The sequence below is a fragment of the Macrosteles quadrilineatus genome, unplaced genomic scaffold (genome assembly GCF_028750875.1).
Source record: "Macrosteles quadrilineatus isolate MER2022 unplaced genomic scaffold, UCM_ALF_1.0 Scaffold_5__1_contigs__length_97177068, whole genome shotgun sequence".
Lineage (NCBI taxonomy): Eukaryota > Metazoa > Arthropoda > Insecta > Hemiptera > Cicadellidae > Macrosteles > Macrosteles quadrilineatus.
The window spans coordinates 83557882-83570528 of NW_026542598.1; the positions used below are offsets into that span (position 1 = coordinate 83557882).

A 12647-nucleotide genomic window follows, 5' to 3' on the forward strand; every position below is an offset into this window, starting at 1 on the left:
GATTAAAAACCTACGAACGACATTTAAAACACAAAAGAATATCAAACAACGTTTGACAGCTCGGCGGCGATGACGGAACCCGAGCCTCGCGGCAGCCCCCGAGCCACCCCGGTGAATGTGAGTGAGTCATACGCTTACTCTTACTGGTGCCATTAAAGTTCTTTTGTATGATTAATTAACTTCAATTTATTTACAGATGTAAATGTTTACTGGATTGAATGGATAATCAGCGTGGATAAGACTGACTGTAAACTACTCGCATTTCGCAATAAGCATAAACCTATAACAATATTTGTCATTAAAGTAAAAAGTAATACTGTGAATCAATTACACTGTAATGATACTACCTCTTTTAATTTATTATTAAAAACTCATTGACAATTATAGGTAATATTTTTTTTACCTTTAAACCCCCCATTACAGACCAACTGCCGAAAACACAATAAACCTATCTTGACAAAAAGTACATAAACAAGTTAGCCTATGAGCATTTATTATTTACAAAGTGACGGGACGACAATCCACAGTGAAGAGAAGTGTTCATTTTTTTATTAATTATTCTAAAGAACTTCGTGGACAATATTTATGATATCCACTTTGGAATTGGAACAATAATATGTGCAATTAGCTATAATATTAACGGCCATTTACAGAGTGTAAAAGAAATGACGAATTTGCAAGTATCTCATTGACAATTATTTATGTAATATTTTTACCTTTAAAACACCCTTCACAGACCAACTGCCGAAAACACAATAAACCTAACTTGACAAAAAATAAATAAACAAGAAAGCCTATGAGCATTTACTATTAATTGTCGTCCCGCCACTTTGTTTAATTTACAAAGTGTTAATTCAATTCACAATCCACAGTAAAGGAGAAGTGTTAATTTTTTTTATTAATGATTGTAAAGAATTTCGTGTGCAATATTTATGATATCCACTTTGGAATTGGAACAATAATATGTGTAATTAGCAATAATATTCACGCCCATTTTCAGAGTGTAAAATATTTATTTTTTTCGTCAAAGTGCTTAAAAATGACAACTTTACAAGTATAATTTTACAAATATTTTCCGGGGGGGGACCCCCAGACCCCCCTATCAGCTGGGGGGTAATCCGTACGCCCCAGACCCCCCGGTGAGCTTGGTTAAACAAGGCCTCACAATTATGTATTGCCCCAGGCCTCGCATTTTATAAAGACGGCTCTGTTTACTTCTTACAAGGTGTACCTTTGAAAGTGTATCACATGATTCAATTCTTGAAAAACTTAAATGTACACTGTGTAAGGGAGATCTTGGTGTTAGTTAGAATCATATTTTACTCGCAGGCCGCAGTATGTTAATTGATCACATAAATGACCAGAACATAGTAATTAAGAACTTATATTTACCCGACAAAAACCGTCAAAAATAGTGTCCCTCAAGGGTCAATATTGAGACCATTAACTTGACTGACTTTCCTTATCAACAGAATATATCCCAATTGTGTTTGTTTATTAACCGATGACATCAATATAAAAATACAGTATCTGGTAATTCAAAATCTGATGTGGTTAACAGAATGCCTAGTAATCAGAAGGTTTAGTTTTGAGAAGTCACTACGTTAACTCTGTGATTTTTTTCAAACTGTACTCAGCAGTTGTTGAACAATGGGATTTTTATAAATTGTCCTTGCTTAAATGTCTGTGTATTTTTATGTATAAGCCTAGTATAGGCCTACCTGACAACTCCCACTTGGATGAGTAAATAATTTTTGGTTTAGTAATTTAAATTCTAATGAAGCTGCAGCAGTTGTTTGTTTCTGTTAGCAGTGAAACAATTTCTACATAATCTCACAAAAAAACATTAGAGCTTTTCAAAAAGATAGCTAGTCTTATCGAACTAAAAACAAAACCTAGCCGAAAATTATTGGAGAAAACGTTTCCACTCACATCATAGACAAAGTCGAGTGGCAGAGGCATCCGCAGGTCCAGCAGTGTGAGGCCTTTACCGTTCACTGCCACGGAGACGGCCATGTTGGGACACACAGGATCGGTAGCGAGGCCGGAGCGCTCTCTTCCTCCATACGCGCAGTTGTCGTACGCCAACAGCTGCTCCCCTCGCTCCACATCCACCACTGCCAACCGCCGTGCCGTCGTTGCCGCCAGAATCTGACAAACAATTTATTAACTTAGTGATTAAAATTACTGGTTTAGATGTTTGCTACTACTAACTTTATATCCATTTCAATTTATTATTCTGTAGTAAGTAAAGACTGCATTTTTGCAAACATGGTATTTATTGAGTGTAAGTACAGAATCTGTTCATTGTAGGAACATTTAGGACTTAACTAAAATACCGTAAGCGTAGAGCCTAATTAAAAGGAGAATGGTATTGTTATTGAAAAATGCACATACCCTGAACAATTACCGGTACCGGTACAAGGAAAAATAAAGATATCTTTTACTAAAAATGCTGTGTCCATGAGTTGATGATTTATTTTCTCATTAAGTTTCTCTGCCAGCATACATTTAGTTTGCAGGTATAATTATAATGCCTTAGTTTAGTTCCAGTGAATCTTCAAGAGAGGACTAAAAGCCCTCTATCTTATTTGCTTATAGGTAACAATGTGGCAAAAGTAGGCCTTCAAAAAAGATGCCAAACAATTTGTCATTTAAAGAGGAAAACCTATTTTGATTTTTTTTATTATTTAGGCTATGAGAAAATTTAGCTTATTCCTGAAGATTAACAGAAAGATTAAAGCAAAACATCTTCAAGAGGATTAAGTTAATCCTTACATCTTGTTGAAAAGGGTAAGATTTACATACTTTTTAGTTGCGTTGTGTTTTGGGTACCGTATTCAGAAAAATACTAACTCTCGCCTTTGATTTTTACCAGGCTATTGAAAAATAAGCACACAAAAAACTAGGCTGGAAGTTCTGTTCCAAAGGAAATAAACAATCACTTACTCTCGATCCATCAGAAGTAAACCGTACGGCATTGACGTTTCTCGCTAAAGTCATGGTGGTGATCTGGTAGCACATGAGTAGTTCCATGCGTAAAGCAGAATACAGGTTGACTTTTCCATCGTAAGCACCGGAGCAAAACAGGTACCGATCCTGGATCATGTTGATAGTATTCAAATTCAATAAAGAATCAAACATTTAGCTGAGGCAAAGTTAGTTAGGATACTGTATGTTACCTATAATAGGCCTAATTCATATGGATTCGTGTTGATTTAGTCTTAACAGGCTTAAATAAAAGTTTGAACATAGAACTCTATTATTAAATTATCAACCATATGGATCAGCTGAAGACAGTTTTGTAGGTTGTTTATGTCCAATATCGATTGAGCACAATGTATGTACAAATATTTTCTTTTTAAAGTTTAATTTACAAACTTAAAAATTATTAAATAAGGCTAAAATACGGCTAAATAGGGCAATCCTCTGGTGATGATGACAGCAAGTAAAGCGCACAATGAAAAGATTACCTTAAAATACGAAGAAAACATTTAGTTAATGTCAAAAACTGAGCGTTACCGGGCAAGAACCACCTAGGCCTATATTATAAAATCTCAAGATTTCCATCGGACAGTTATAAAAAGTATTTAAAAAACAACATTAAAAGCTCGAGACTAATTACATTAGCCTAGATGAATTTTTGTTTGTTTGTTTTGATTAGGAATGCCTATTGATAGCTCATGCTTTCTTTAGCCTACATCAATGTTTTTCTCTCAATGTCCCAAGTTCAATGTTTTTCACATCGGTGGTAGGTTACCAATGTTTGTTACGGTACATCAATTTTTTTACCTACTATCGAAATATTAAATTTTTTTAAACTGGATTGTTTATTGGTTTTAATGCAAATTTTAATGTTGGTCTTGATAAAAATTGAATTTTTGCAGTTATTGTATAGAAAGGCTAAAGAAACATAGAATACTGTGCAAAAGTAACACAAACTGGACTAGACTTTGATAGCCTAAGACAAGAGAAGAGTGAGATTGATACAACTACCTACATGGGTGGTGGAAGTGCTTATTCTATATGACTTATATAGGCTTACCTCCGTCAGTAGTCCAAAATTGTGTCTTTTTCAACTAATGTTGTTCAAAGCTTACATGTTTCGTTGCATTGCAACATCGTCAGAGCTTTTTGTCAAAAACATCAAATAATTTACACATATGACAAAACACGGAACACGAAACATTTAAACACGAAATAACACGATAGCGCTATCGACACGGCACGGCAGCGGTTGTAGGTAGACTGGACACGGGTTAAGTAACTTCGTCCCGTCCTTCTCTGTTATCAGCTCGGTGGTCAGCTGTTCCAGATGAGATAACGGTGTTGAAGAGGGAGTGGGACTTGAATTGTAGTTTATCATTGAGGATGTATTCCTTGTGTTCTTCGTTTACGTTCATTTTATATATCTCATACTCCTCAAGTGTGTCCAACTTATTACCTTTCCCGCAAAAATGTAGAACTTCCAAGCCGTTCTTAATATCACTCATTGAGTGATTACAATCTACAAGATGTTGAGCAAACGCAGATTTTTGTTTATGGTGTTTAGGATCTGGTCGGTGTTCTTTATATCGTGTTTGAAAGGCACGACCTGTTTGCCCTATGTATTTGCTAGGACAATCCGGACAAGATATCCTATACACGCCGGTCTTATCTACTTTGTCACCTATCTCAACCTTATTTGCCAACACGTTCCTGGTACGGTTTGTGGTTCTGAAGGCTAGTTCAATACCTTGTTTAGCGAGTTCTTTCTTTAATGCGTGTTGGATTGTGTGACTATATTCCACACAGACAGCTCAGAGAAGAAAAAATATGTCTGTGTGGAATATAGTCACACTATCCAACACGCATTAAAGAAAGAACTCGCTAAACAAGGTATTGAACTAGCCTTCAGAACCACAAACCGTACCAGGAACGTGTTGGCAAATAAGGTTGAGATAGGTGACAAAGTAGATAAGACCGGCGTGTATAGGATATCTTGTCCGGATTGTCCTAGCAAATACATAGGGCAAACAGGTCGTGCCTTTCAAACACGATATAAAGAACACCGACCAGATCCTAAACACCATAAACAAAAATCTGCGTTTGCTCAACATCTTGTAGATTGTAATCACTCAATGAGTGATATTAAGAACGGCTTGGAAGTTCTACATTTTTGCGGGAAAGGTAATAAGTTGGACACACTTGAGGAGTATGAGATATATAAAATGAACGTAAACGAAGAACACAAGGAATACATCCTCAATGATAAACTACAATTCAAGTCCCACTCCCTCTTCAACACCGTTATCTCATCTGGAACAGCTGACCACCGAGCTGATAACAGAGAAGGACGGGACGAAGTTACTTAACCCGTGTCCAGTCTACCTACAACCGCTGCCGTGCCGTGTCGATAGCGCTATCGTGTTATTTCGTGTTTAAATGTTTCGTGTTCCGTGTTTTGTCATATGTGTAAATTATTTGATGTTTTTGACAAAAAGCTCTGACAATGTTGCAATGCAACGAAACATGTAAGCTTTGAACAACATTAGTTGAAAAAGACACAATTTTGGACTACTGACGGAGGTAAGCCTATATAAGTCATTATTCGTAGTCCAGGGGCTATCAAAATGAATAATATTCTATATGCTCCGAAAAATCATTTGTAATAGCCTAAATATCAGCGGCAGCACTCCTTCTCCAGCATTAGCAATTAAGACCGGTAAACTTTGTCTTAAAATCGTAAAATAGAAACTGCCAAACATCTAACTAGGTAGGAGCTAGTTTAACAAGCTCAGGCAGAAAGCAGACAAAAAAGTTAAAATTTTAAAAAAACATCAATCATTGATGTTTTCACAACAATCCGTGATGGTTGATACCGATGTTACAATCGATGATTGACCTATCACTGCTCATTCCTATTTTAAATTCAGCCAAGTCAGTTTTCTTCTGAAATAGCATTTAATATGTACAAAATTTAGGCTACCAACTTCTACAGAAATTGAGTGCTTTACCCAAAAACGGTAGGTCTATAACTTTTTTGATCAATCAAACAAGTTATTACATTTTTTACTAATTGAATGGGGCACATTATTACTTAGAAACTTTTACTTAATTAGGCTATGTTAAAAACATTTATGTTATTCCTACCCTTGGACTGAAGGCGACTCCCCGTACACTACCCTGATGGAATCTAAGGAACTTTGGTTTGCCTTCTTGTTGCATTTTATAACTACAAGTATAGGACTCAGCATAGATATGAAGTTGACATAATGATAGTCGGAGGATCAGAGGGAAGACTACCAAAGACCATTATCAAAGGCTTGAGCAGCTGTTGTTATAAGCATCATCCCTGAAACAAATGATGATGAGAGACTACGGAATAACAATTGTTAGGAATGTTTCCTTTTTCAGCAGATTTCATTGGCAAAAAGACCATCATGATTATCGAACAATAAAAGTATTGATTTGATGGATAACCAAACTTATAGCTGTCCAACCAGCGTTCGATATCGATAACATAATGGAGAGGTATACAAAAGTTTGCCGGGGCTCTGTTTTGTGTTGATTAGGATTTTTCAAACGTTCCAGTAGACAGTTATTTTTTCAGCTTAGAAAGTAGTTACAGCAGTAGACAGGTTAGTCTCCAGTTATTTCTGCTCAAATTTGAAGATTAGCGTAACAAGCCTACATTCTCGTATTTATCTTCATGTAGAATACATTCATCTGCAGTTTGCTTGTCTCTATGGTATTTTCATAAACTTTGGCAAATTGCTTAATCTACACTTATAAAAGGCAAAAATACCACTCACTCACTGACTTAAGTACGGTAGGTATATATCTTTAAATTGCAAGTTATAACTTAACATCTCAGAATTGGAATGGAGGTTCCAATTATAAGGTCTTGGTGTGCAATAAGAAACGTTTTCAAGAAATTCCATCAGGGCTCTGTCTCAGAGGCCTTTAAAGTTCCAATGTTATCCTTATGGAGAAGAGATTTGTTTACATTTGAACAGATACTTTTGAATTTTACATTTTTCACTAAACTTAATTATTAACAGTAACTTAGTTGGTTGGATTTGAGTTAATTGGTTAAATGAAAAATTTGCATTTTTTGAGGCTTGAATATTTTGTGTTTTAATGCATAGCAATCGTTTTATATTTTTGAATAAATTTAAAAATCAAGATATTTTAAGCCATGTTATTTGAAGCTTACTGAGCGTGAATCTAAGTGAAAATAGCCTAGACTAGATTATAAGTTAGATACCTTAGGTATTAAAAAGCACGGTAACCCAAATGTATAAAAATGCAAAAGTAACCAAGTTTATTAATTATAACAGGTTGCATACCTTGCCGTCCAAGGTACGTAACCTGCTATACAGTAATTGATTACCAATTCCGTCAGGGATACCCCTATCGGGAGGTGCCAACGGATGTTCTGGCTGAGGAGCTGAAAATCCGGCCATTACACATGAGGCGCAGCGTTGCTGATGTTGGTCTCTTATACAAGCTGCTAAGGGGCCATATATGCTGTCCAGAGCTGCTATTAGAAATAGACATCAGAATCCCTACCATAACAAGATCCAGAGACCTATTCGGCCGTCGCTTCAGAGGCACCACTTATGACTTTCACAGTCCTCTGGCAAGAATCCTCAGGCTGGGCAACAGAGTTGCTCGTGATGTCGACTTCTTCGCCGACAGCTACACCTCCATAAAGAGGACAACCAAAGCAATCCTGGTGGAGATGTTGGACTAGCCTCAACGCCTCTATCTAATATATAAAATTCTCGTGTCACAGTGTTTGTCTGCAAACTCCTCCGGAACGACTTCACCGATCGTTATGAAATTTGGTGTGTAAATTCTGTAGGTATGCGAATCGGACGTAAACTATTTCCCGTTTCGAAATTCTTAAAAGGGCTCCGCCCCAGTGGCTCTGGCGTTTCCCATGTTAACCTTATGAGAAATGGAATTAATGAATCTTAACAGCTGTTTCAATTAAACAAGTTGGTTCTGTTCTATGATGTTCAATAATAGCATTAAAGTTACAAGGATTACCAACAGGGTGCAGCACTATTATTTCTTTTACATTTATGACAACAGCTAATTTGCAACCAAAAGGTGAGTGAGTGTAGCGAACGAACTTCAACCTGGAGGCGAGTGAGCGTAGCGAACGAGCCAACCTGAAGGCAAGTGAGCGCAGCGAACGAGCTCCAACCTAAAGGTGAGTGAGCGTAGCGAACGAGCTCCAACCCAAAGGTGAGTGAGCGTAGCGAACGAACTTCAACCAGGACGTGATTGAGCGATGCGAACGAGATCATCTTGAAAATTAAACGTAACGGTACTTTCTTTCCATCGGTCTGTCTTAGGGGAAACCTATAACTTAGGCGATACGAAGTTCGCCGGGTCAGCTAGTTGTTATATATATTCTTGTTAAAAAATTCTATTGTTGTATTTGCTCTTTGTTATATTTATTATTGTTATATCTTTAGTCTTTGTTAACTTATTCATTGTCAGATTATTTATTATTGTATTCTATTGAGTATTGTATTGTTCAGCTTGTTTTTTTTTTTTTTTTCATCTATGTATTTAGTATTCTATTGAGTATTGAATATTGTTCAGTTTTTGTTTACATCTATGTATTGGCTTAGCCGTTGGCATGTATAAATAAAATAAAATAAAATAAATTCCGGAAGGCTTCAACATGAAAAAGTTTATTAATTTATTTGCTTAATGTGCAAGGGGGTGATATTAGACAGTTAGTGTTATTTTCTTTGATAACTTGGCTCCTTATTATTATTAGGCTATTGCCTGGACAGGGCTGCTTTTTCTTATCGTAGTCTATTATGGAATATCCAAATACAAATAAAGGAACTTAGCTTTGCTAATAATTAGTAAGCCGAGGTTCAGTCGCTTCATGATTGGGTCTATATATGTGTTTAACATCCCTTATTGGGGCCTAACTTATTTGGTTTTAGGCCTCTATATTTCGAGGGTTGTATGGCAAAATAAATTACCTCTTTATTTTGAGGGACGTAGAATACCGCAAAATAAATTATTATTGTGACAAGCCAAAAAAATGTTATATATCTTTAGCTATTTTCTTTGAAACCAATCAAAAATTCAAAGACTGGCAAAAAAGAATAGGCCCCTAGGCCTAAGTTAATAGGTTAGACTCTCAAGTAAATATTAGGGGTTGCAAAATCATAAGAACAAATGGTTTTCTTGTAAATTTAAACATGAAGATGAAATGAAAAATTAATGGCCACATAAGATTTAAGCCTAGCCTAGGCCTACCTCTATTTTAAGGTTTCGAATAATAAGTCAGTGTTCAAAAGTATAGAAATAATTAACTATGCTGCACTCTCCATCTGGGCTCCACATTTACTTATTTAAATACCTATGTCATGATTGGCTTAAAGCATAAATAACTTAATGTTTAAAAAATGTTAACTCAAATAATATGATGTAAAACTGCATTAGCGTGTTCTTACTACATCGGTTTTGGCTACTAACTAACACCAGAAACCCAAAACCAACACGGCCATAGCGAGAGGAACTGAAACAGGTTTACATTGATCTCTCCAAAATTAGAATATTAGGCCTACACTTATGATTGTTATACCTATTATTAGGTGTAAAAGTTCTAATTGCTAACTGTTGAGTCATTTTTTTATCTTTCAAACAAACGTGTTTAACACAAATGATGGTTTTTTGCTAACATATAAATATGTAAATAATCTTCAATCCATTACACTAACACCTAAAACTTGCAGACGCACAGATTCAGCTTCTGTCAGTCAGAAACAGAAACCAGAAGCAGAACGCAGAACAGAACGAACAGAACAGCAACGACAGCCCTCCCTTGGATTGGTTATTGGTTGGACTCTAGTCTCCAACCAATAATGAAACAGCTGACTTGCACTTACAACAGCTGCATCTCTCTTGTCATATTTCGCCCACTGCCTTTATTATCATGACTATTATACAGAGTTAGGCATAAGCATTGACTATATAACCACAACGTTGTGGCTATATACCGTAGTCAATGACATAAGTCAGGGACCCCCCAGTTAACTTTTTAACGAGTTGCAGTAGGAAAACCAAACTCGGTACATGTTTACAACATAAGAAATAGCCCTTTTCCATAAAAGTTACAACTTTGCCCCAGCCACCAAAATGGGGTATTATGGGGGCACTTGGCATTTATTTATTGAGTCGAAATTAATTTACTTGATTATACTTTAAAAGCAAACACTACCAGCTCCAAACACACTCCGCAAATATTTTCCATCAAGATTCAACCACTCCCCCAACAGCACCAGGTATCCAATGAATATTCAAAGTGGTTGAAATATGTCTAAAGACATGTAATTAAATATATTTTAAAAATATCTTATCTAAGAAATCTGAGAAATATCTGTTTAGATATTATTTAGATATTTAATAGATAAAGTCATCCAACAAATAAACAAACACTAATCAAACTAAAACTTTGTGGTTTTATGTAGTTATTTTGGTAGGATGAATTATAGTATGTTGTCTCCGTTACCCTAATCCGTGCTACGCGTTAAAAAATCAAATCATTTTAACAGCCCAAAGTGGACAAAACCATTGCATTTGCGATTTTTACGAGAATGACTACACTTTTCCAAAGGGAGTGTTTCATTAAAGTCAAACTATTTTAGTCAGAAGAGAAGAATGTGCATTACACCAGGGGCCCTATTTTTGAAATGGTTGACAGTTGACTCTACAGTCAACACTCAACTCAACCAACAACAGGTTTTGGTATTTTTGAAATCCAACAGTTTGGAAGTGAGTTGGAAATCACTAGTTGAGTGACTCGTTTTGGAAATGTAGAGCATACGACCGCCGAAGTTCAGATGACGTCATTTTAAACCAATCACAATGCAGAGTTTTTGTGATCTTCGATTTTACCTCTTCTTACTCTAAAATCTAGATCAGCTAATCTCAATCTAGGCTACCATATTTCGAGATACTGAGGTAAACTGTCAACTCCGTTCTTGAGAGATTGAGGTTATGTCTTGCTTAATCTTAGTGATTGCAAAAGTACCTTATATAAACTTATAAGTGTTAACAATAAAATTTACTATGGGTGTTTGTTTGTTTTTTTGTGTAGCTCATTATAAGTTTAGGCATATCCTAAATACATTATTATTTGCTTTCTTCGTATCTTTTTCAGAACACATCACCTTATTTTAGTTTTCGTCATCGTTTTGTTTCATGTTATTTTTGATTGTGTTTTTATTTAGGTTAAAGCTTATATGGCTATTTGCCATTGCACTGAAAGCTTATCGTAACTTAAATTAATTTGATCCTTTATTAGGTGAATGGTATTGAAACAAACTATGATATTGTTTCTCTCTACCACAATCTTTAATACCTTAATCATAGGTCTAATAACAATAATTATCTTTTAATAAGTTCAATTAGTATGCCTAGTGTATTTCAAACAAATTAAATAGTCTTATAACAAAGTAAATTGATTAAATAGTCTAGTATTGACACAGTAAATAAAATTAACAATCGCATAAAGTATTGTTTGCTAAGACATTGACAACAAATTCATAACCTCTAAATCGCAATTAGTAAATTAAAGCAATAACAAAACAATATGGCGTCGACTCAAAAAGGAGTTAATATTTTGCCGAAAGAGAGGAAGAAGAAAGTGCAGTCAACCTCCACTCAACAGCTCGATAGGTGTTGAGTAGTTTTGGTTGTATAAGTCCACCGTCAATCGTTTCAAAAATACGAAACGATTGGAAATAGAATGACTCGACACTCAACTCAACAGTCAACCATTTCAAAAATAGGGCCCCAGGTATTATACAATAACACAAGTCTCGCACGATCCAGCAGTTGTAACAAACCCTCAAAAAAACTGTCAAGCCGTTCCGTAAACACATTATACCATTGACTTTGAATGTATGATTAAACACCTTTTTATAATAATAATACATCTGCTTATAATATGCTTATAAAATAATAATAATAATGCAAATATTTCTTTTGAATTAAAATTCTTTAACTTATTTCAGGAAATTTTATTGGTTGAAAAATTTAAGGGGAAATATTAATTAATCATATAACAATTATAATAAAATTTCTAATGGTAATTAATTGATCTATTTTTCGATATCAGTATTCTCTCCAACTCCCAGAAAAACAATTAATTTAACAACTTGATGCCTAAACAGAATCATAGTATCAAAAATATTTAAGTATTGCGACCATTACAGCTGTTGGCTCCTCCGCTTGAAAACTTTTAAATTTAAAATTTGTGAGTGTCCCCCCAAAAGGGGGATTTGGGGGGGGGCAAATAAAAATTGTTCAATGTAAGCTCCCATAAAGTGCCACCTTATTTTGAAGTGTTTACAAAAACTTAAAGAATGGTGAAAACCAGAGTTCGCTATCTCTTCTCTATCCAAAATGGTAGCCAATATTACCATTACGAACAAATATTACCATTTATTATCCACAGCACTTGAGGATAGAGAAGAGATAGCGACATGTAGTTTTCACCATTCTTTAAATTTGTGTAAACACTTCAAAATGAGGTGTCACTTGAAGGGGGTTTACATTAAAAATATTTGAGTTGCCTCCCAAACCCCCCTTTTTGGGGAGACACTAAAATATTAAATTTCAAA

General features: G+C 35.3%; 1 protein-coding gene across 3 annotated transcripts in view; it reads right to left on the reverse strand.

Moving 5' to 3' along the window:
* The window catches only part of LOC128994170 (uncharacterized), a 29896-nt gene extending 20118 nt beyond the window's left edge, over positions 1-9778 (reverse strand). The window contains exons 1-4 of one of the 3 annotated variants that reach the window (XM_054418530.1): positions 9762-9778; positions 6133-6334; positions 2950-3099; positions 1933-2151 (exon numbers count right to left, since the gene is read on the reverse strand). In XM_054418530.1, coding sequence (XP_054274505.1) covers positions 1933-2151; positions 2950-3099; positions 6133-6207 — 444 coding nt within the window. In that variant the 5' untranslated portion in view covers positions 6208-6334; positions 9762-9778. The other 2 variants (XM_054418528.1, XM_054418529.1) reach the window with 2 other exon arrangements.
* Positions 9779-12647: the final 2869 nt, after the last annotated feature.